The sequence below is a fragment of the Lagenorhynchus albirostris genome, chromosome 10 (genome assembly GCF_949774975.1).
Source record: "Lagenorhynchus albirostris chromosome 10, mLagAlb1.1, whole genome shotgun sequence".
NCBI classification, from domain to species: domain Eukaryota; kingdom Metazoa; phylum Chordata; class Mammalia; order Artiodactyla; family Delphinidae; genus Lagenorhynchus; species Lagenorhynchus albirostris.
In genome coordinates this window covers 38,232,706-38,256,944 of record NC_083104.1, presented here as the reverse complement: position 1 = coordinate 38,256,944, position 24,239 = coordinate 38,232,706, and the positions used below count along the sequence as shown (strand labels likewise).

Sequence of the window (24,239 nt, the reverse complement as noted above, 5' to 3'; positions counted from 1 at the left end):
GGCCATGGGATTTGACCATGTGAGACCTTGGGACCTCAGCTGGTGCAGGACCTGCAGAGAGGTTGGGTATTGGGCAAAAGCCCAGATGGGTGTTCTGAGAAGCGGAGCAGGTGGAGCTGGTGGGGACAGACAGAGCGGAGACCTCTTCTGAAGCTAATGGGTCCAGGGTGCCCTGGGCAGCCTGGGCCTGACACTCATCACCTGCCTGCAGTGCCCTGGTGGAACCTTCACGCCATCCATGAAGTCCACCAAGGACTATCCTGATGAAGTGATCAACTTCATGCGCACCCACCCACTCATGTACCAGGCCGTTTACCCTCTGCAGCGGCGGCCCCTGGTGGTCCGCACAGGCTGTCCTTACCGTCTCACCACTGTTGCCGTGGACCAGGTGGATGCAGCCGACGGGCGCTATGAGGTGCTTTTCCTGGGCACAGGTACCCACTGCTGCTCCCGGCCCCTCCCACACTGGGCCCACTGGGTGGAGGGTACTGATCCATAGGGCTGGGCCCTGCCCTGCTAGGGGGTTACTACAGGGTTGTCAATGTCAGCTCTGCCACCTTCATCCTTTGGAGGCTTCTCTCTATTACCAGGATAACTGAGAATGGGGATGGCGAAACCCCATTTTCATCCCTATCCCTGGTGGCCGGGAGAGCAGGACACTGGGTGCCTGGGGACCCATGTTTGGGCGGAAAGAGGGAGGACAGAGCCAGACACCTCCAGGATACCTGGGTCCAAATACTGACACACATGCTCTCGTGTGCACATGCAAACTGCACCCACCGCTGTTCCAGTAGCCCTCAACATAAGGGAACACTTCCTGCAGCCTGTTCGCAGCTTCCCAAAATGAGGGTCTGGGGTCAGAGGAGCAGACTCTAGCTGTGACTCCCCCTTATCCAGGGCCAGTCTCCTTAGACCTCTTCCCCTCATCTGGGGGCAACTCTTCAACCTTGGCACAGAGCTCTCCCACTCCACTGCCCTTGGGGGGTTTGGGCCCTGGTGGGGGAAGGGGCTGAGGCTGGTGCCCCTTTCCCAGCGTCCTCAGCCCCACTGAGGCCCTGCCCGGCCCGTTCCAGACCGCGGGACAGTGCAGAAGGTCATTGTGCTGCCTAAGGATGACCAGGAGATGGAGGAGCTCATGCTAGAGGAGGTGGAGGTCTTCAAGGTGGGTGTGACACCACCCAGTCCTGTCCTCCTCACCATGGCTCTCCTCAGTACCACCTCCTGACCTCAGACCTCCAGGTCAGGACAGGAAGGGGGTCCCCAGGGTCATAAGCTAATCCCTCTCTTCTCCTAGGACCCAGCATCTGTTAAGACCATGACCATCTCTTCCAAGAGGGTGAGTTCTGGCAAGGTGGGCTGAGGGTAGGGATGGAGGCTGCTTCACTTTGGGGTCAAGCCCTTGGCAAAGAGATGGGGACACTGAGGCACAGAACAAGAAGGGGAGGAGCCTGGCCCAACTGGCTCCTAAGGAAGGTTGGCTATGGGGAGGGAACTGACAAGCTCCTACCCCTGCCCACAGCAACAACTGTACGTGGCCTCAGCCGTGGGCGTCACACACCTGAGCCTGCACCGCTGCCAGGCATATGGGGCCGCCTGTGCCGACTGCTGCCTTGCCCGGGACCCCTACTGTGCCTGGGATGGCCAAGCCTGTTCCCGCTACACAGCGTCCTCTAAGAGGTGTGAACCCCGAGACCCTTGGAATTTTGGCCACCAGACCCAGGGCTCTGTCCTGGAGGTCTAGAGGTGGATGTGATATTACCCTGGGGGACTTTATGGGTGAGACATCCTACCCTGGAGTTTTGAGGCTATAGAGACTTGGGGGGCAAGTTTTCTTGGGAATACTCCTTCAGGAGCTATCTTCCTCCAGGCGGAGCCGCCGGCAGGACGTCCGGCACGGGAACCCCATCAGGCAGTGCCGTGGGTTCAATTCCAATGGTGAGTGCTCTATGTCTCACCACTGGGTGCTCCTCGGTGTGGAGCTGTGCAGCCTACAGAGCTGCTCATGGGGCCCCCACTGGAAGGATTCTCACATGGTCCGTGGGGGTGAGGGGGTGAGGGGTTTTGGAGAAGGGATGTCCTCGGCCACCCCCTCAAGGAGTGGATGCCTGATGGCACAGCCCTGCCTGTATGGGTGGGTATCCCTGTATATGCCCCTCGCCAGCCTGCAGTCTGCCAAGAGGTAGTGCTGCTTTCACGTGGCACCCTCTTGTTCTACAGCCAATAAGAATGCCGTGGAGTCTGTGCAGTATGGCGTGGCAGGGAGCGCAGCCTTCCTTGAGTGCCAGCCCCGCTCGCCCCAGGCTACCGTTAAGTGGCTGTTCCAGCGAGATCCGAGTGACCGGCGCCGAGAGGTGATTTCCTGTGCCCCACAGTCCTCACCATGGTTGGGAGAGTCCCTTGTACAGTCGAAATTCTACGTGGGTGAAATGTGGTATAGGAGCCAAACTGGGGCAGCCCTCATTCTAAGAAAGTCCTTCCAAGCTCCCTTCCCTATGTGGAGATCATTTGGGTGAATCCAGTTTTATGGAAACTCTGTGGGGTGTCCACATTACGTGGAAACTACTTGTAGGCATGCCTTTTTTTTTTTTTTTTTTTTTTTTGCGGTACGCGGGCCTCTCACTGTTGTGGCCTCTCCAGTTGTGGAGCACAGGCTCTGGACGTGCAGGCTCAGCGGCCATGGCTCACGGGCCCAGCCGCTCCGCAGCATGTGGGATCTTCCCGGACCGGGGCACGAACCCATGTCCCCTGCATCAGCAGGCGGACTCTCAACCACTGCGCCACCAGGGAAGCCCCCAGGCATGCCTTTTTATATGAGAATTCCATATGTGTACTTTATTGGCAGTATACCTCATTCTATGGAAATGTCACGTGGATGAGTTCCAGCATATGGAAATTCTGTGGGGTAGCCTTCTTATTGTGGAAATACCTTCTAGGCAATCCCTTCTACATGGAAATTCTCTGAGGGTGCCCCAACATCTGTTTATTCTCATTAAATAGAAATTGTGTGTGTGCTCCAGAATTCTCTCATTGTACAGAATCCCCTTATGGTCATTCCTCCTGAAATGGAAGTGTTTATTATTCAGATGTTATATGGAAACTTGTTTTTCTTGGTATATGGAAATTCCACACGGGTGCCCCTGCATGGGGTGGCCCCAGAGGTCGTCTGATCGGGGAGCTGGCCGGGGCAACAGGGTGGTCCTGCAGCCCCTGAGCCCCAGCCCCTGCCCCCACAGATGCGTGCAGACGACCGCTTCCTGCGCACGGAACAGGGCTTGCTGCTTCGCGCCCTGCAGCTTGGTGATCGCGGCCTCTACTCCTGTACAGCCACCGAGAACAACTTCAAGCATGTCATCACACGAGTGCAGCTGCATGTACTGGGCCAGGACGCCGTCCATGCTGCCCTCTTCCCACCCCCAGCTGTGAGCGTCCCACCGCCCCCAGGCGCCGGGCCCCCCACACCCCCTTACCAGGAGCTGGCGCAGCTCCTGGCCCAGCCAGAAGTGGGCCTCATCCACCAGTACTGCCAGGGTTACTGGCGCCATGTGCCCCCCAGTCCCAGGGAGGCCCCAGGGGCACCCAGGCCTCCTGAACCCCAGGACCAGAAAAAACCCCGGAACCGCCGCCACCACCCACCGGACACATGAGGCCTGCTGTCCGAGCCCTGCGATGGGCCGGCCTAGTCCTCATCCCTTTTAATATAAAAGATAAATATATATATATATAAAATATCTATATTCTATATACACCCTGCCCCTGCAAAGACAGTATTTATTGGTGGGTTGTAAATAGCCTGCCTCAGCGGCAGCATCATCCAAAACTTAGACCCATGCTGGTCAGAGACGGCAGAAAACGGAGCCCACCTAACCAGGCCCGGCCAGTTGGCCGAGCCAGGCCAGGACCACACAGTCCCCAGGCTCAGCTGGGAGTCTACCTGCTCGACAGCCACCGCCAGGATCTACAGGACACAGGGAAGGAGCAAGCTCTACCTGGATGGGGCACGGACTGTACACCTTCGCCCATGTTTGCTGGTGGCATACATGTGGATGCGAGGACTGCTTGGAGACCGGGGGTGGAGTGAGGGCTCAGATGCGCTCAGAGAAGGGAAGAAGGGGCTGGCACAGGATGCCGGCCCCTGCCTGGGAGAGGGGCACTCAGTCAAGGCCAGCCCTTTCCTGGGTATTTATTCTCTATTTATTGGGGACAGGAGAAGAGGAGCCCTGCCTGGGTGGGGCAGCCCCTCCAGCCCCTCCTTCCCTCCCTGCCTGGCCACTCTACCTCCTCTTTGCTTTCTGCATGCCGCTGTGATGCAGGGGCTGGGAGAAAAGCAGAGGGGCCAGGCTCAGGCAGCGCTGAGGGGAGAGGGGGTCATGGTGGAGGCCTGGGGCCTGCAGGGGCTCCCCAGGGCTCCCTTCTGCCCACCACTTCAGATGATGGGTGTAAATAGCTCTGGGGGGCAGTTGGGTAGGTGGATGGGGGCTCCTGGCAGCCCTCGGCTGTCCAGGCCACACCTGCCCTTGGGTTCCATCTTGCTAATAAACACTGGCTCTGGGACTGGACTTTGGCTTTCTCCTTGGCAAAGGAGGGAGGACGGGGGTTCAGCCCACACCCAGATTCTGTCCCTCCTGCCCCACGCCCCCACCAATGTGGCTTGACCACCAGTTCCCGCACGGTCTCTTTTGCAAGCCCAGCGTCCATTCATTTACTCAGTTGTTTGATCATTCGTTCACGTTGCTTTCTCACCTGGCTTTGTGTCTTGCCAGGAACTCAGGACTCAGAATTGGCAAGACAAATCCACAGCCCTTACAGTTCAGCTGCCCCTGCCCCGGGAATCAACAAAATTCCCATTCTTCTGCATCCTTCCAGCCAGATCTCAGCAGAGGGTCCAGCGCAAGCAAATGTCCAGAGGCGGGGAAGACCAGGATATGTGGGGAGCTGCTGGAGAGGAGGAAGTGAGGCTGGGGGCCCCAGGCCAAATTTAACGAGTCAAGCTCTGGCAGGGGAAGCCAATAGCTATGGAGGCACACGGATCCAGCAGGGCTTAGGGCCATACCTGGCAGGCAAGGGGAGCCAGGTGGCGACGGGGAGGCAGTGGAATGGTCCCACTTTAAGTAGACCCAATATGTAGAAAGGTTCTTGTTGGTTTAGCAAACCTGGGCTCCTGCACCACCCCAACCCCCTGGGCAGTATGTAGGGGCTGCAGAGACTCCCAGGGCCCACTTACGGCATCGTGGTGGGGTAGAGGACGAATGGGGCCTAAAGGTTGAAAGTGGCACGAATGAATGATCTGTTGCTCCTGGACAGATCTCCCCTCACCCAACAGGGTAGATGTTGAAGCCACCAGCTTACAGAGCCAGTATCCACTTCCCACACGTTTAGAGACAGCCTGTGTGTGTGTGTGTGTGTGAATTTTTTTATTGAAGTATAGTTGATTTACAATGTGTTCATTTCTGCTGAAGAGCAAAGTAATTCAGTTATACAAATATATACATTCTTTAATATTCGTTTCCATTATGGTTTATCACAGAATATTGAATATATTTCCCTGTGCTATACAGTAGGACCTTGTTGTTTATCCATTCTGTATATAATAGTTTGCATCTGCTAACCCCAACCTCTCACTCCATCCCTTTCCCGCTCCACTCCCTCTTGGCAACCACAAGTCTGTTCTGTGTCTGTGAGTCTGTTTCTGTTTCATGAAAGTTCATTTGTGTTGTATTTTAGATTCCACATATAAGTGGAATATGTCTCTTTCTGACTTAGTATTATAATCTCTAGTTCCATCCATGTTGCTGCAAATGGCATCATTTTGTTCCTTTTTATGGCTGAGTAGTATTCCAGTGTATATATGTACCCCATCTTTATCCATTCATCTGTTGATGGACATTTAGGTTATTTCCATGTCTTGGCTATTGTGAATAGTGCTGCTATGAACATAGGGGCGCATGTATCTTTTTGAATTATAGTTTTGTCCGGATATATGCCCAGGAATGGGATTGCTGGATCATATGGCAACTCTATTTTCAGTTTCTTGAGGAACCTCCATACTGTTTTCCATAGTGGCTGCACCAACTTACATTCCCCCCAACAGTGTAGGAGGGTTCCCTTTTCTCCACACCCTCTCCAGCATTTGTTATTTGAGGACTTCTTAGTGATGGCCATTCGACCAATGTGAGGTGGTACCTCATTGCAGTTTTGATTTTCATTTCTCTAATAATTAGCAACGTTAAGCATCTTTTCATGTGCCTGTTGGCCATCGGTATGTCTTATCTGAAGAAATGTCTATTTAGTTCCTCTGCCCATTTTTCAACTGGATTACTGTTTTTTTTGTTGTTGTTGTTGAACTGCATGAGCTGTTTGTATATTTTGGAAGTTAAGCCCTTGCTGGTCTCATCGTTTGCAAATATCTTCTCCCATTCTGTAGGTTGTCTTTTTGTTTTGTTTATGGTTTCCTTTGTTGTGCAAAAGCTTTTATTTTTTAATTTTAATTTTATTTATTTTTTTATACAGCACGTTCTTATTAGTTATCTATTGTATACATATTAGTGTATACATATCAATCCCAATCTCCCAATTCATCCCACCACCCGCCGCCACTTTCCCCCTTGGTGTCCATACGTTTGTTCTCTACATCTTGTCTCTATTTCTGCCCTGCATACCAGTTCACCTGTACCATTTTTCTAGGTTCCACATATATGCGTTAATATACGATATTTTTCTCTTTCTGACTTACTTCACTCTGTATGACAGTCTCTAGATCCATCCATGTCTCTACAAATGACCCAATTTTGTTCATTTTTATGGCTGAGTAATATTCCATTGTATGTATGTACCACATCTTCTTTATCCATTTGTCTGTCGATGGGCATTTAGGTTGCTTCCATGACCTGGCTATTGTAAATAGTGCTGCAATGAACATTGGGGTGCATGTGTCTTTCCGAATTATGGTTTTCTCTGGGTATATGCCCAGTAGTCGGATTGCTGGATCATATGGTAGTTTTATTTTTAGTTTTTTAAGTAACCTCCATACTGTTCTCCATAGTGGCTGTATCAATTTACATCCCCACCAACAGTGCAAGACGGTTCCCTTTTCTCCACACCCTCTCCAGCATTTGTTGTTTGTAGATTTTCTGATGATACCCATTCTGACTGGTGTGAGGTGATACCTCGTTGTAGTTTTGATTTGCATTTCCCTAATAATTAGTGATGTTGAGCAGCTTTTCATGTGCTTCTTGGCCATCTGTATGTCTTCTTTGGAGAAATGTCTATTTAGGTCTTCTGCCCATATTTTGATTGGGTTGTTTGTTTTTTTAATATTGAGCTGCGTGAGCTGTTTATATATTTTGAAGATTAATCCTTTGTCCGTGATTCATTTGCAAATATTTTCTCCCATTCTGAGGGTTGTCTTTTCATCTTGTTTGTAGTTTCCTTTGCTGTGCAAGAGCTTTTAGGTTTCATTAGGTCCCATTTGTTTATTTTTGTTTGTATTTCCATTACTGTAGGAGGTGGATCAAAAAAAGATCTTGCTGTGATTTATGTCAAAGAGTGTTCTTCCTATGTTTTCCTCTAAGAGTTTTATAGTGTCTGGTCTTACATTTAGGTTTCTAATCCATTTTGAGTTTATTTTTGTGTAGGGTGTTAGGGAGTGTTCTAATTTCATTCTTTTACATGTAGCTGTCCAGTTTTCCCAGCACCGCTTATTGAAGAGACTGTCTTTTCTCCATTGTATATCCTTGCCTCCTTTGTCATAGATTAGTTGACCATAGGTGCGTGGGTTTATTTCTGGGCTTTCTATCCTGTTCCATGAATCTATACTTCTGTTTTTGTGCCAGTACCGTATTGTCTTGATTACTGTAGCTTTGTAGTATAGTCTGAAGTCAGGGAGTCTGATTCCTCCAGCTCCGTTTTTTTCCCTCAAGACTGCTTTGGCTATTCAGGGTCTTTTGTGTCTCCATATAAATTTTAAGATTTTTTTGTTCTAGTTCTGTAAAGAATGCCACTGGTAATTTGATAGGGATTGCATTGAATCTGTAGATTGCTTTGGGTAGTATAGTCATTTTCACAATATTGATTCTTCCAATCCAAGAACATGGTATATCTCCCCATCTGTTTGTGTCATCTTTGATTTCTTTCATCAGTGTCTTATAGTTTTCTGAGTACAGGTCTTTTACCTCCTTAGGTAGGTTTATTCCTAGGTATTTTATTCTTTTTGTTGCAATGGTGAATAGGATTGTTTCCTTAATTTCTTTCAGATTTTTCATCATTAGTGTATAGGAATGCAAGAGTATAGTGTATAGGAATGCATTAATTTTGTATCCTGCAACTTTACCAAATTCATTGATTAGCTCTAGTAGTTTTCTGGTGACATCTTTAGGATTCTCTATGTATAGTATCATGTCACCTGCAAACAGTGACAGTTTTACTTCTTCTTTTCCAATTTGTATTCCTCTTGTTTCTTTTTCTTCTCTGATTGCCATGGCTAGGACTTCCAAAGCTATGTTGAATAATAGTGGTGAGAGTTGATATCCTTGTCTTGTTCCTGATCTTAGAGGAAATGCTTTCAGTTTTTCACCATTGAGAATGATGTTTGCTGTGGGTTTGTCGTATATGGCCTTTATTATGTTGAGGTAGGTTCCCTCTATGCCCACTTTCTGGAGAGTTTTTATCATAAATGGGTGTTGAATTTTGTCAAAAGCTTTTTCTGCATCTATTGAGATGATCATATGGTTTTTCTCCTTCAGTTTGTTAATATGGTGTATCACATTGATTGATTTGTTTATATTGAAGAATCCTTGCATCCCTGGGATAAATCCCACTTGATCATGGTGTATGATCCTTTTAATGTGTGGCTGGATTCTGTTTGCTAGTATTTTGTTGAGGAGTTTTGCATCTATGTTCATCAGTGATATTGGTCTGTAATTTTGTTTTTTTGTAGTATCTTTGTCTGGTAGTACCTTTGTCTGGTTTTGGTATCAGGGTGATGGTGGCCTCATAGAATGAGTTTGGGAGTGTTCCTTCCTCTGAAATTTTTTGGAAGAGTTTGAGAAGGATGGGTGTTAGCTCTTATCTAAATGAGCTGTGAAGGATTCACCTGTGAAGCCATCTGGTCCTGGACTTTTGTTTGCTGGAAGATTTTTAATCACAGTTTCAATTTCATTACTTGTGACTGGTCTGTTCATATTTTCTATTTCTTCCTGGTTCAGTCTTGGAAGGTTATACCTTTCTAAGAATTCGTCCATTTCTTCCAGGTTGTTCATTTTATTGGCATAGAGTTGCTTGTAGTAGTCTCTTAGGATGCTTTGTATTTCTGCGGTGTCTGTTGTAACTTCTCCTTTTTCATTCCTAATTTTATTGATTTGAGTCCTCTCCCTCTTTTTCTTGATGAGTCTGGCTAAAGGTTTATCAATTTTGTTTATCTTCTCAAAGAACCAGCTTTTAGTTTTATTGATCTTTGCTATCGTTTTCTTTGTTTCTTTTTTTAAAAAATTTATTTATTTACTTTTGGCTACTTTGGGTCTTTGTTGCTGTGCGTGGGCTTTCTCTAGCTGCGGTGAGCGGTGTCCACTCTTTTTTTGTTGTGGTGTGTGGACTTCTCATTGCGGTGGCCTCTCTTTGTTGCAGAATATGGGCTCCAGGCACGTGGGCTTCAGCAGTTGTGGCATGCGGGCTCAGCATTTGTGGCTCAGGAGCTCCAGAGCACAGGCTCAGCAGCTGTGGCGCACGGGCCCAGTTGCTCCGCAGCATGTGAGATCGTCCCAGTCCAGGGCTCGAACCCATGTCCCCTGCGTTGGCAGGCATATTCTTAACCACTGCGCCACCAGAGAAGTCCCTCTTTGTTTCTATTTCATTTATTTCTGCTCTGATCTTTATGATTTCTTTCCTTCTACTAACTTTGGGTTTTGTTTGTTCTTCTTTCTCTAGTTCCTTTAGGTGTAAGGTTAGATTGTTTATTTGAGATTTTTCTTGTTTCTTGAGGTAGGCTTGTACTGCTATAAACTTCCCCTTAGAACTGCTTTTTCTGCATCCCATAGGTTTTGGATCGTCATGTTTTCATTGTCATTTGTCTTAGGTATCTTTTGATTTCCTATTTGATTTCTTCAGTGATCTCTTGGTTATTTAGTAACCTATTGTTTAGCCTCCATGTGTTTGTGTTTTTTATGTTTTTTTTTTTCCCTGTAGTTGATTTCTAATCTCATAGCATTGTGGCTGGAAAAGATGCTTGATATGATTTCAGTTTTCTTAAATTTACTGAGGCTTGATTTGTGGCCCAAGATGTGGTCTATCCTGGAGAATGTTCTGTGTGCACTTGAGAAGAAAGTAATCTGCTGTTTTGGGATGGAATGTCCTATGAATATCAATTAAATCTATCTGGTCTGTTGTGTCATTTAAAGCTTGTGGTTCCTTATTAATTTTCTGTCTGGATGACCTGTCCATTGGTGTAAGTGAGGTGTTAAAGTCTCCCACTATTATTGTGTTACTTTCGATTTCCTCTTTTATAGCTGTTAGCAGTTGCCTTATGTATTGAGGTGCTCCTATGTTGGGTGCATGTATATTTATAATTATTATATCTTCTTGGATTGATCCCTTGATCATTATGTAGTGTCCTTCCTTGTCTCTTGTAACATTCTTTATTTTAAAGTCTCTTTTATCTGATATGCGTATTGCTACTCCAGCTTTCTTTTGATTTCCATTTGCATGGAATATCTTTTTCCATCCCCTCACTTTCAGTCTGTGTGTGTCCCTAGGTGTGAAGTGGGTCTCTTGTAGATAGCATATATATGGGTCTTGTTTTTGTGTCCATTCAGTGAGCCTATATCTCTTGGTTGGAGCATTTAATCCATTCACGTTTAAGGTAATTATTGATATGTATGTTCCTATTACCATTTTCTTACTTGTTATGGGTTTGTTTTTGTAGGTCCTTTTCTTCTCTTGTGTTTCCCACTTAGAGAAGTTCCTTTAGCATTTATTGTAGAGCTGGTTTGGTGGTGCTGAATTCTCTTAGCTTTTGCTTGTCTGTAAATCTTTTTTTTTTTTTTTGTCTATAAATCTTTTGATTTCTCTGTCGAATCTGAATGAGATCCTTGCCAAGTAGAGTAATCTTGGTTGTAGGTTCTTCCCTTTCATCACTTTAAATATATCGTGCCACTCCCTCCTGGCTTGTAGAGTTTCTGCTGAGAAATCAGCTGTTAACCTTATGGGAGTTCCCTTGTATGTTATTTGTTGTTTTTCCCTTGCTGCTTTCAATAATTTTTCTTTGTCTTTAATTTTTATCAATTTGATTACTATGTGTTTCGCCGTGTTTCTCCTTGGGTTTATCCTGCCTGGGACTCTCTGCACTTCCTGGACTTGGGTGGCTCTTTCCTTTCCCATGTTAGGGAAGTTTTCGATTATAATCTCTTCAAATATTTTCTTGGGTCCTTTCTCTCTCTCTTCTCCTTCTGGGACCCCTGTAATGCGAATGTTATTGCATTTAATGTTGTCCCAGAGGTCTCTTAGGCTGTCTTCGTTTCTTTTCATTCTTTTTTCTTTATTCTGTTCCGCAGCAGTGAATTCCACCATTCTGTCTTCCAGGTCACTTATCCATTCTTCTGCCTCAGTTATTCTGCTATTGATTCCTTCTAGTATATTTTTCATTTCAGTTATTGTATTGTTCATCTCTGTTTGTTTGTTCTTTAATTCTTCTAGGTGTTTGTTCTTTAATTCTTCTAGGTCTTTGTTAAACATTTCTTGCATCTTCTCGATCTTTGCCTCCATTCTTTTTTCGAGGTCCTGGATCATCTTCACTATCATTATTCTGAATTCTTTTTCTGGAAGGTTGCCTATCTCCACTTCATTTAGTTGTTTTTCTGGGCTTTTATCTTGTTCCTTCATCTGGTACAAAGTCCTCTGCCTTTTCATTTTGTCTATCTTTCTGTGAATGTAGTTTTCCTTCCACAGGCTACAGAATTGTAGTTCTTCTTCTGCTGTGCAAAAGCTTTTAAGTTTGATTAGGTCACCTTTGTTCATTTTTCCTTTTATTTCTATTCCTTTGGGAGACTGACCTGAGAAAATATTGGTACAATTTATGTCAGAATGTTTTGCCTATGTTCTATTCTAGGAGTTTTATGGTGTTATGTTTAAGTCTTTAAGCCATTTTGAGTTTATTTTTGTGTATAGTGTAAGGGTGTGTTCTAACTTCATTGATTTACATGCACCTGTCCAGCTTTCCCAACACTAGGGACAGTCTTCAATGCTCAGTATCTGGGGCCCTGGCACCCCAGGTCCGCAAGAGTTGAGTCCTAAGACAGCCAGGTTTCCGGGTAGTTCAGCCAGGAGGGGGCCTTGAGAGCCCAGGATTTGGGTCTTCTGATGGGACGTGGTAAATCTCCAGAGGCTGGAGCTCAACATTACATGCTCGGTTGAACCACTTCCACTCAGCAGCACGTCCTGTCCCATCTAAACCCCCACAGAGACCTCTGACCCTTAAACTGAGGCAGGTGTGCCCTGGAGATACCCCTAGGCAGGTCCCAGATTACCGACAGGGGACAGAAGAAGAGTGAGGCTCATCTGCTCCTCCCCTGGGAACACCAGACCTGCTTCAGGGCTCAGTTTTCCCATCTGATAACAGGCCTGCAAAACATTCCCTGGAAGAGCCTGGCCACCTCCGCAGGTCAGAGTGTTGCACCATGGGTACATGTAGACACAGGTATGTGCAAGTGTGCACACATACAGGCAGACACATGCATAAATGTACATGTACACAGGCAAGTGCACACACATGCACATATACATGCACTTATACATTCATACGCACACACACACACATTAACCCAGTTTAGCATAATAAAGTACACATACAAACACATCTGCACATGAAGAGAAATGCACAAAAGCACATCCATGCACATGCACACACGGTACACAAACAGGCAAACATAGACACACACATGCATTCACAAAGGCATAAAAATGCATACATAAACACACAAGTATACATAGACAAATGTGTCATGTCATTGCCTTGCTTGGTGCCAGTAAAGTATACAAGCACACACCCAGTACACGTAGCAGACCTGCACACCCACCCAAGTCCATTGGAATCATGGAGGCATGTAGAGGCCTTGACCAGGTCAGATGCAGACCTTGGTACAGGGCAAATGCAATGTCCACCTTTCCCTCTTGACTCCCTGCTGAGCATGGAGCCCTGGTTCAGAGTCACGAGCCCTTCTCAACTACGTCCTGCTGTGCGACCCTCTGAGCCTCCACTTCCTCATCAGTAAAATGATGTGGGTACCCATCCGCCAGGGCTGGTGTGAGCTAGGTAAGGAGCAATGCTAAGCCCTGTGCTGGGCAGGGGTCAGGTGCTCCTTGCATGCTTCTCCCTCTACTCTCTGCTGCCAGGCCTACCCCCCAATGCCCCCACCCTGGAACTTGAGGCCCTCTCCTCCCCTTTCTGAGCCTGGATCCTATGGAACATGTCTCCCTGCTCTGGAGCAGGGCTGGACTACCTCCAGGGTCTCTCCCAGAGGGTTTGGGGAGCAGCGTACAGGGGGTGCAGAGTCAGCAGTTGAGGGATTGGGGCCATGCCAGCCTGATTAGGGCGGCTGGGGGCTGAGCTGGATTCACCTGTCCTTGTCTCTGATTGGCTCTTGGGTACCAACAACCCCCCAAATCCTACTAAGCAGCCCCAACAGGGCCTTCACAGGTCTGTGGACAGCCAGTTGATTGCCAGTTCTGAGGTCAGAAGGGTGTCTGGGGAGGCCAGAGGCTGGCCTGAGCCTGGCTCTGGGGATCCCCTGCATCCAGAAGAGCCAACTGACCACCCTGTTCCTTCACCTCCTGCCGGCACCATGGGGGCTGGGGCCAGTGCTGAGGAGAAGCACTCAAGGGAGCTGGAAAAGAAGCTGAAAGAAGATGCCGAGAAGGATGCTCGAACCGTGAAACTGCTGCTTCTGGGTAAGGGGGTGGGCTGCGGCGAGGCCACTGCTACTAGTCAGAGGCCCAGGGGCAGGCAGGTGGCCCTTCTGTGAAGTAGGTGTGACTTGGGAAACAGAATGAGCCTGCAACCTGGCAGGAAACAGAGTGGGAGCCCTGGCCAAGCCTTGACAAGTGATGCCTTGGCTCCCTAAGGCTGGGTATCCCACAGAACCCCTCTTCAGAGGGCCCAGCCTCAGGCAACCTCCCCTCCCAAGAAGGGTGTACCAATCTCACTTTTGTAGAGATGTGTGTACGAGGCCTAGTTTTGCCCTGGCTGTGCTCCCTCAAACACCAGCCTTTGGCTTGATGGGCCTGCTGGGCAGGGCTCGGAAACCAGGGGCCTCCTTGGGAGCCCCACAACAAGGCTGCTCCCTTGGGAGGGAGAAGGTCACAGTCCTCCTGAGAGTGGGCAGCCTCTAGGACCACCCAGATCCACAGACAATGACCCTCAGTTTCCAGAGCTTTATTGTTGACAGACCTGCAGAACAGTTAAAGGGGGTAGGGGGTACTAAGGCCCAGCCGGGAATAGGTAAAGCCATGTCCTTGGTCCCATGGGTAGTGAAGGGAGATGGGGCTGATCTAGTACCCCAAGGCCACTTCCTCCCCGCAAGGGAAGAAGGAGCTGCTTTGAGAGGGCAGTGCAGACTCTACCCAGGCTCTCCAGGGTCCAGCCAGACAGCTAGATGTGGGCAGAAGGACCAAGCCAGAGTACCCCAGGCAAGAGAGAGAGGCTAAGCCAGAAATCCCATTAACCGTGCCCAACACCCGCATGAGAACAGGCTCAGAGGGGCTGTTAGCTCTGTCCTCTCCCCCAGCAAAAGGTGCTAATTCCCTCTGAGCCTCTTGGAGACACTTCCTCCCACCACAGGTTAAAAGCAGGGGTTGACCTGGCTCAAATAATCCCATGCATGCAGTACCAGAATCTTCCACAAGGCGGAGCTCCAGGTTTCTTTATTTTTGTCCTCAGAATAATAAAACTGAAAATACCAGGGTCTTGAAGGCTCCTCAGCACAGTCGAGGTTGTCGATTCCCCTCGTCAGCCCCCTTCTGTCACTCCTGACGTTTATGTTTTGCCGCCAGGGCATCATGACCTGACTTTGGGGGTTGGGGGCAAAACAGGTGTGATAGAGGCGGCAGTGCGGTCAGCGCGTCTCTGAGGTAGGGTTTCCATTCCAGGTGCCGGTGAGTCCGGGAAGAGTACCATTGTCAAGCAGATGAAGTGAGTGCCCCTGCCCTACCCGAGGCCCCTGGGGGTGGGCACACGCACGAGGTCTGTCCTTCCCCACCTACCCAAGAGGTGCTGACCCGGCTCCCCACGGCTGCAGGATCATCCACCAGGATGGGTACTCGCTGGAAGAGTGCCTCGAGTTCATTGCCATCATATATGGCAACACGCTACAGTCCATCTTGGCCATCGTGCGCGCCATGACCACGCTCAATATCCAGTATGGAGACTCTGCGCGCCAGGTATGCCAAGAGACTAGCTGAACAGGGCTTCTGGAGACTCGAGGTGCGAGGCTGGGCCCAAGTCCATGGTCACCACCAACCACTCCCCTGCCCCCCACCCCAGGACGATGCCCGGAAGCTGATGCACATGGCGGACACCATCGAGGAGGGCACGATGCCTAAGGAGATGTCAGACATCATCCAGCGGCTGTGGAAGGACTCGGGTATCCAGGCCTGTTTCGATCGCGCCTCGGAATACCAGCTCAACGACTCTGCTGGCTAGTGAGAGCACAGGCGGGGCGCGGGGCGGGCGGGGCCCTGCCACGCCCCTCCACCCAACCCTACCCACACCCCGGATCTCCCGCAGCTACCTCTCGGACCTGGAGCGCCTGGTAACCCCGGGCTACGTGCCCACTGAACAGGACGTGCTGCGCTCGCGTGTCAAGACCACTGGTATCATTGAGACGCAGTTCTCCTTCAAGGACCTCAACTTCCGGTACGACCCCGCGCCCTAGCTCTCGCTCTCCGGGGGCCTGCCCGCAAGTTCACTGCCTGAGGCCTTGTCTGATCCCAGAGGCCCCATCCCTACGAGAGACCCTGCCCCTTCTTGGACAGCCCGCCCGCAGAAATGCCCGGCCCCTCCAGATGCCACTCCCATCTGGGTGCCTCCCAGCCAGCATTAGGAAACCAGGGGATGCCTGTGGGCACGTCCAGGGGACTCGATGCGCCGGCTCAGGTTCCCACGGCCCCGCAGGATGTTCGATGTGGGCGGGCAGCGCTCAGAACGCAAGAAGTGGATCCACTGCTTCGAGGGTGTGACCTGCATCATCTTCATCGCGGCTCTCAGCGCCTACGACATGGTGCTTGTGGAGGACGACGAAGTGGTGAGTGCTCCAGCAGGGCCTGAGCGTTTGAGCGGGGAGGAGGAGAGCGGAAAGCAGAGACAGCGCTGCGGGCGCGGGGAGAATCTGAGAGAGGACATTCGACCCAGAGCGGTCTGAAGGAGGAGATGAGGCAGCCTGCTGCCCTGCTTAGGGGGGCGAACGGGGAGACGGTCTTGGAGCTGTCTGGGCAGGGAGGCCCCGGAGCCCAGAGAGCAGGGGTCTGCCCGCCGGCTGCAGCCGGGTGGGGGCGGCGGCCGCAGTCCCCGGTGCCCGACAGCTTCTGCCCTCCTCAGAACCGCATGCACGAGAGCCTGCACCTATTCAACAGTATCTGCAACCACCGCTACTTCGCCACCACGTCCATCGTGCTCTTCCTCAACAAGAAGGACGTCTTCTCGGAGAAGATAAAAAAGGCGCACCTCAGCATCTGCTTTCCGGACTACAATGGTGAGAACCTCGGCCCGCCGCCAGGCGGCGTCGCAAACCCACGATCTCGGCCGGCGCTCCTCCCGCCGCGGGGAGGATTTGCTACCGGGAGTGAGAGCTCCCCCTTCCTCGCCAGGGCCCAACACATATGAGGACGCGGGCAATTACATCAAGGTGCAATTCCTCGAGCTCAACATGAGACGCGACGTGAAGGAGATCTATTCCCACATGACATGCGCCACCGACACACAGAACGTCAAGTTTGTCTTCGACGCTGTCACCGACATTATCATCAAGGAGAACCTCAAAGACTGCGGCCTCTTCTGAGGTGGCTCCTCGCGCGCAGGCCGGGATGCTCCCCTGTCGTGCCCCTTGGTCTCAATACCCCAAGCCCCTTCCCCTGCTCCCCATCCCACCTCTCGACTGCAGGCCCCTCCCCAGCTCTCCAGATCCACTCCACTGCCTGCCCTCTGGCCCCCAACTTCCAGACCCTATTGCTTCCAGGCCCCACCCTGACTCATCAGGCTCCACCCCATGGCCACAGGCCCCTCCCCTGGCTCACAAGCCCCACCCACTCAAGCTCTTTTGACCCCGCCCCAACCCCCCAGGTGTCACTGCTTCCAAGCCCACCTCCACCTGTCTCTCAGTCTAAACCCAATTATTTGGGCGCTTAGGAATGTTGACTCTGTTCCTTTTTCTCTTCACAGGTGCCTGGACTCATGCATTCCTGAGACCCTGTAGCCCTTGCCGCCTTGTAGCCCCAATCCGCATGGCCCCTACGAGCCCCCCAGGACTCCTGGGCCCCAGCCTGTGGCCTCACCAGCCACAGATTCAAAACCCTAAGCCCTGCTAACCTTGAGGGACTTACCCTCCCCCATGGCTCCCAGGATTCCCTGGTCTCCCAGAGTCCGGTGCCCCCAGCCACCCCAGCACTGCCCTTCACGGCCTGGCTGCACTGGCCTCCAGGACCCACCACAGCCAGCCCCAGCTAGGAGCAAGCAGTACTTGGGGCAGCTACAGCTCACGGTGACTCAGCAGTACCCCACTGACCAATCTCCTGCTGCTCTCCTGCCCCAGGAGGCCCGTGATTCACCTGGTGGGTCTGGGTTCAGCAAACAGCCCTCCCTCCCAGAGTTTCATGAAGGGCAGGGGGGCAGGAAGGGAACCCTCCTCCAAGCAGGCCTGCTGCTTACCATCAGCCCATTCTAGCCTTACCACCTCCATGTGACAAGTCTGACACCCATCTGCCCAGTGGCCAGTGACTGCCCCACCCGGCAGCTTTAGGGGTCCAAAGTCCAAGCCAGCTCTGGCCTGTGAAACTCATACATAGACGAATTAGTGAGTGGGGGCAAGCCTGGGAGCTCCTGGTGCCAGGAAGAGACTCAAGCTGGACCCTTCCCCACATATCCTAACCCCTTCCCCCACAGGCTCTGCCCCCTCCATGCTTGGACACTGTATTCATGTCCTACTTACTTACACACCCACAGTACTCCAGGCCAGTCTGTTGAGGGAGGGTGCTGTTGACACCAGCTGTGGCCAATGGCTGAACTGTCCTAAGGGGTGGCTGGGAGCAGAGTCCGGCTCCCATCGATCAGCCCCAGGCAGGGGATTTGGGACAGGAAGGAGGCCCAGATTGTGCCCAGAGGGGTCTGCCTCAGGTAGGATCATAAGCAAACCCAGGTGATACTCTTGTCCCTGCCAGCAGCTTCTCTCATCCTTCCCATTCAGGGCCCATTCCCTGGTGGGAAAAACTGAGATCCATGCCTGAACCATCAGTGACAAAGGCATCCATGTCCCCACACCCCTGCTCCCTACTTCCTCATCAAGCACCAAGTCCTCGCTGATGCCCGTGGGCTGGGGCCTGTGCTGTAGTCGAGGGCAAGGAGCATCCGTCCAACAAGGCCAGGGCATAATTTGCACTCCCTTCAGCTAGATACACAGACTCAGCAATAAATCTTTGCATCAGGCCCCAGCTGTCCTTTCTTGGGGGGAGGGGGAGAGTGTTAATGATCATGAGTCATGCAAATTTATTAAGTGCCCAGTGCTGGGCTGGACGTGAGCGGGAAGGTGGTCCCTTCCAGGGAGAAGCACCTGACCTAACATGGCAGGGGGCACTCTTGGGGGCATGGGATCAATTTGGGGTCTTGAGAGGGGTTGAGAGGGGGAAAGGAGCCGTGGGAAATGTTCACAAGGACGATGTTGGATCAAGAGGGGGTTGTGAGGTGGAAGCTCATTCTGGCAGGGACTGTAGTGTGTATAAGGCCCAGGAACATGGGCTGGTGGACCACAGGAGTTCAGTGGAACAGGAGCAGGGAAGGGGAGACGGGGTGGGGAGACTGGGCAGGTGCCAAACGCCAGCCTAAGGGCCTGTGCTTCCTCCAGAAGATGATGGGTCCAGGAAGCCCTTGAAGCTAGAATATAATTGCAGGGCTGGGATTAGGGTGAGGCAAATGAGGCACTCACCTCAGGTATTAAGATTTAAGGTGATGCCAAAAAAATCAGTAATCAAGATAAATATTAATGCAATACTTTCAAAAATCAAAATTACTGCCAAAAAATCCATAATGAACAGAATATCAAAATTTTAAATAAAGACAAGATCCAAGAGAGCCCTGCAGAGCCATATTGGACCCTGAAGCAAAAGGAAAAATGTCCACTCCTATATATGTTTTTATGTATTTTTAAAGGTTAATTTTTTTTTACAGAACATTAAAGTAGTTGAAAAAACATCGAACAAATTGTAAGTAGGTATATTAAAACTCACAATATTACTTTAAGATTAAATATTTTATTTATACCTAAAACAGAATTTATACTTTTATTTTCTTGGCTTTAATGGAAATAAAATCATCAATGATATTTTCCAAATCTGTTTCTGGAAAAAATAATCATTAAAATTTTTCATAAAAACATGTATATAGGGGCACATATTTTTCCTGGGGGCTGGGCATGGGGGAGGAGAGGAGTGGGGCTGGGAGGGTCCATGAGGAAGAGACTTAGGTCATTACCCCGTGGAGCCAGGATCTGCAAGGAGTGGGACTCACTGACAAGGGTCTGGATCTGTGCAGTGACCAAGTGCATGTGATGCCCCCACCAAGCTGGGACTGCACAGGAGTGTTGAGGGGACTGAGTTTTCTGGACCTGTGGCCACTTGGGGGAGAGGTCCAGGAGTCAGACAGATACTTGGGGCTGGGCAGAAGGCAGCATGTGGGCAGCGTCCTCAATGTTCAGGTGGAAGTGGCACTGTGAGCCTGTGCGGGGCTAGAAGGGGAGAGTGAGGGTGCCCAGGCCTGAGCATGGGGTGGAGGGGAGGGACGCTGGATGGGTTAGAGAGCCCAGGACACATGGGCAGCCACAATGGTGTTGCTTAGAGTCCTGAGGGGAGGATGAGGCTCAGGCCAGTGGTTCAGGACCTCACTGGGTGGTTTTGGGCCTGGCTGAGCTGGGCTGCTCATCCCTGCTAAGGACCCTCTGCCCAAACAATTTACTGGAGTGAGGTGGGGCAGGGGAGAGTGATGGCGGGATTTGTGGGGAGGGGCAAGGCGGAAGACAGAAGGCTTTGAGAAGCTAGCAGTGGCAGGCTTGAGACAGAGGAAGCTGCGGGAGAGGTGGGTTAATGGGGTCTTCCTCATGGCCACCTTGTCTTGGAGGGAAGGTAATGAGCTCCCCAGCCTTCCTAGGCAAGGGACAGAGAGGAGGCCAAACACCATGCAGGGCCTGGACCCCACGCTCCAGGTTCTGACCCTAGGGACTGGGATTCTGAACCAATATTCTTGGATCCCATGGACTGAGGACACTGCCTGGCCTCAAGCTGCCCTGTTCATGGCCAGCAAGTATGGGGGCTGGGGGTCGAGTCTCCTGGCCTGAAGCCTCCTCAGCCCCGCTTACCCCACCTGTGTAATTGCACCCTTACGAGCAGGATCAATGGGTGCCTAATGCCTGTTTCACAGTCCAAGGCCAAGGATCAGAGGGAGCTGGCCCAGAGTCGGCACAGTGTCCACACCGTGGTCTTGTAGGCAGGGGGCATTTACTGTGGGCACCTCCAGCCTCCACCATCCCTGCCTGACCTCAACCTCAAGGTGCCCCTGGGGGCCTTCCCAGCCTTCGACTCTGGCTCTGGCGGGACTAACCTGGCCCAGCCACGGAACAGAGATTAGACAGGCCTGGCGAACCGTTAATGCTGCTGACGTCAGGGCCCGGTCGGGTGGCTACTGGGTGGGGGCTTGGGCCCTCCCCACGGGCAGTAGCACGGCCCACGTGACCTGGGCACATTAAGCCGCTTCAGTGGCCAGAGAAGCTGGGTGCCAGAGCTCAGGGGAGAGAGGGGGGCCCTCCGGGACTGTGGGGGCAGGCTCCAGCCTAGAGGTCACCAGCTCTGTGGACTCAGGCCAGGGGAGAATCAGAGAGGTGGGTTTGCCTACGGATGCCCTCTATACTTCCACAACCCCACACCCCTGCTAGTGCCCGGAGAGGAGCCTCCCAGACACCAGGATGGGCAGAGTATATTCAGGAGCTATGGGTGTGGGTCCTCAAGCCTGGGGTATGGAGGTGAGAACCACCCTCACCTGTGAGGCCTTGAAAGCTCCAACATGACTCCAGGCCGAGGGTCCCGCCCCTGCACACAGCCCTCCGCCTATCAGTGCCAATCCCACATGCACTCAAGGTTCCCTGTGGCCAAGCTGTCCCTTCCATCCACAGTACCCTCTCTTCCCCACCCTGGCATGTGCCTTTCTTCCCCTTGGCAGAGCCAAGCCCACGGATTGCTTCTCCATCAGGCTTTTCCTGATCCGCACACTCTAACCTGGCAGGAGCTTTCCTGTCTAGAGGGCCCACACAGAGCGCTTGGAGACACCGAGCCTGGGGCTGTGTGGTGGGGCGGCAAGAGCAGCCGCAGTCAGGGTAGGATGAGCTGGCTCTTCCAGGGGCTCATGCACGGTTCTCAGAGGCGATCTTTCATTTGGGTGTTGAGGGACAAGTGAGAGTGCCAAGGAGGTGGGACAGGATGGGGAACCAGGAGGGCAGAGGCACAGGGAGGTGAAGGCTGGCATGTTCTTGGAACAGCCGGGCAGTGGGGGAGGTGAAGAGGCCAGCTGGGTGTGAGGCAGGTGCTTGCAGGGCGTCCGAGGAATCAGTGGATACAGATGCTAGGCTCTGGGGAGGACTGGGTTGGCCGTGAAGATGGGGCTTCACTGTGTAGATGGTGTGCCAGGGGAGGTGCTGGTGTGGTGAGAGGGGGCTGCCTAGCTGGAGGCTAAAGAGGGAGGAACAGAGCAAAGGGCTGCCAGGACCCTGGAAGGAGAGTCTGAGTGATCCTGGGATCCTAAGTTCTGTCTCATATCTCTGACAGTTTCTTGGGCCTGTGTCTCAGATTCTGGAGATGGGGGAGTGGAGGTAGGGGACTGGGCCGAAGGTTGAGATAAAGCTCCCCCCCTTCCACTCCTGGTGGCTGCCCGCAGCACAGCAGCTGTGTAGATAGACATTCCCTCCAGCCTCTGGGAGAAGGTGCCTGGTACCTCTCAGAGCCCCATAATGGCTGCCAACTGTCCAGCCACCTCAGGCTGGGCTGGGAGATTTGGCAGGTGGTGGGAAAGGCCTCTGAGCTGTGGTTGCCCTGGCTGGGGCCCGGGCCTAGCATCAACAATCGGGCAGCCCCTCCCCCAGCCTGGCCACAACTGACCTGGCCCAGGGACCCCACCTCACACCACCCTCAGGGCTCCCACAGCAGCCCAGCCCAGCTGGCCCCTGCTCCCTCCAGTCTGGGTTGAGGACCCCAACACCCACATGCTGGGTGACCTTGAAGCCAGGCCTGGCTCCTCAGGAACTGCCAATAGGAGCACCCAGCCCTTTGCAAATGGCTTCTGTGAGCATCCAGAGTGTCTGGAGTTGGGAGGTGGGGGGCAGACCTGAGACCCTGGTCAACACCTCTCCTATCTGACTCTGTCCCACAGGCAGTCCTCAAGCCCCTTCAAAGGGTGAGAATCTTAGGGTCTCTCATGACCAAAGTAAGCTGTGATCTGGGATTACACCAGCCCCAGATCAAGGGGTAGAGCCAGTCCCTTCCTAGTTTTCAGCCATCAGCAGGGAGGGAGCTTAGATGGTTTGAGGTTTTCAAGGATTGCCACCATCCCAATGCCTTTCTCTTTAGTCCTCCCATCCCCTGGTTCTCCCAGCCAAAGCTGAGTCCCCTTGGCTCACAGCTTCCCCTTAACCCACTGCCTTCAGGCCAGGGGAAAAGCCAGAGCCATTTCCTTGTGACGCAGAGGGAAACTGAGGTACGCTAGGGCTTGGCTGCGGGGGTGCTGTGAGTCGGGCGGAAGGGAATCCTGGAGTCCTGACTCCCAGCCCAGGACAGGGAAGGGGTGAGGCCTGTCCTCTGAGGGCATTCTCCCCAATACCAGGGAGGGGGGCAGACATGACACAGAGACATCCAGCTTGACTAGGAACAGCAGAGGCCATGGATTAATCGGATCAGAGCCAGTGGCTGAGAAGCAAGGGACACAGCTGTTCTGCAAACACCCCCCCCCAGCTCACCCCCAAGGTCAAGGCCTCCCCCAGCTCCCTGCTGGTTGCTCCTGGGCTGGTGGGCCTTAACACCCACCACACACCTCTGAGCACTAAGGCCTTGGGTGGGAAGCAGGCAGGGGTGGGATGGGAGCCCTCAGCCAGGTGGGGTCACCCTAAAACCCCTTCCCCTGAGGCACAAAGTCCCAGGCCCCACTTCCCATGGGCAGACACAGCTGTCTCCTACTCTTTATTTTTGTTTTTGTTTGCGGTACGCGGGCCTCTCACTGTTGTGGCCTCTCCTGTTGCAGAGCACAGGCTCCAGACGCGCAGGCTCAGTGGCCATGGCTCACGGGCCCAGCCACTCCGCGGCATGTGGGATCTTCCCGGACCGGGGCACGAACCCGTGTCCCCTGCATCGGCAGGCGGACTCTCAACCACTGCGCCACCAGGGAAGCCCCTCTCCTACTCTTTAGAAGTAAGGAAATGGGGGCATGGCCAGGGAGATCCAGACAAGGCTCAGCGTGGGCCAAGACTCCAAGACTTGCTTCCCACACCCTCTGCCCACCCCCGCCCCGTCCTCACTGCCCCTACCCTTGTCTACCCTCAATCTCTTCTGAGTATCTGGGGTGAAGACAGAATTGCTGCAGGGAGCCCCTGTCCTCACCCTATCCCACCTCTGCTTGGGAAGGGTGAGGCAGGCAGAAAAGACATCTTGTGCCTAAGTGATGTGAAAGTCCCCCATTCAAGGCATCCTTCGCTGAGATTAAGCATGGCCCTGTTCCCATTCCTCTTAGCTGAAGAGCCCCTTCTGGCTTGAGGGAAGTGAGGGCAGAGCATTTCAGGTCTTAGGGGGCGCTCAGAGACCTCAGAGAGAATCTGCTTTGGACTAAAGCATTCCCCCAACAAGATTCAACTGAGCCCCTCCCGCAGCAGCTGCTCTCCTAAGGCTCCTTAGCGCTCGGGCTGCCCCTTTGCTCCAGGCCAGTGGAGGGCCCCCGCCTCTCCGCAGACCTGCCCCTCCTCCTG

General features: G+C 52.0%; 2 protein-coding genes across 8 annotated transcripts in view; both read left to right on the top strand.

The window, feature by feature from the left end:
* Nucleotides 1–4,556, top strand: part of SEMA3F (semaphorin 3F) — a 29,478-nt gene extending 24,922 nt beyond the window's left edge. For 5 of the 6 annotated variants that reach the window (XM_060161804.1, XM_060161808.1, XM_060161806.1 and 2 more), the window contains 7 exons: nucleotides 212–434; nucleotides 1,074–1,162; nucleotides 1,295–1,336; nucleotides 1,520–1,677; nucleotides 1,868–1,935; nucleotides 2,218–2,351; nucleotides 3,234–4,556. In XM_060161804.1, the coding sequence (XP_060017787.1) occupies nucleotides 212–434; nucleotides 1,074–1,162; nucleotides 1,295–1,336; nucleotides 1,520–1,677; nucleotides 1,868–1,935; nucleotides 2,218–2,351; nucleotides 3,234–3,644 (1,125 nt within the window). In that variant the 3' untranslated portion in view covers nucleotides 3,645–4,556. The remainder of the gene's footprint in view (nucleotides 1–211; nucleotides 435–1,073; nucleotides 1,163–1,294; nucleotides 1,337–1,519; nucleotides 1,678–1,867; nucleotides 1,936–2,217; nucleotides 2,352–3,233) is intronic. The other variant, XM_060161807.1, reaches the window with a different exon arrangement.
* Nucleotides 4,557–11,755: 7,199 nt separating this feature from the next.
* Nucleotides 11,756–18,676, top strand: GNAT1 (G protein subunit alpha transducin 1). 2 transcript variants are annotated; one of them, XM_060161802.1, is made up of 9 exons: nucleotides 11,761–13,932; nucleotides 15,130–15,172; nucleotides 15,279–15,420; nucleotides 15,524–15,681; nucleotides 15,767–15,895; nucleotides 16,154–16,283; nucleotides 16,577–16,730; nucleotides 16,846–17,037; nucleotides 17,417–17,554. In XM_060161802.1, the coding sequence occupies exons 1-8, from the start codon at nucleotides 13,827–13,829 to the stop codon at nucleotides 17,034–17,036; spliced, it is 1,053 nt and encodes a 350-aa protein (XP_060017785.1). In that variant the 5' UTR covers nucleotides 11,761–13,826; the 3' UTR covers nucleotide 17,037; nucleotides 17,417–17,554. The 2 variants fall into 2 exon arrangements, with proteins under 2 accessions (XP_060017786.1, XP_060017785.1); XM_060161803.1 differs by lacking the exon at nucleotides 16,846–17,037 and having other exon boundaries at nucleotides 11,756–13,932; nucleotides 17,417–18,676.
* The last annotated feature ends 5,563 nt before the right edge of the window (nucleotides 18,677–24,239 follow it).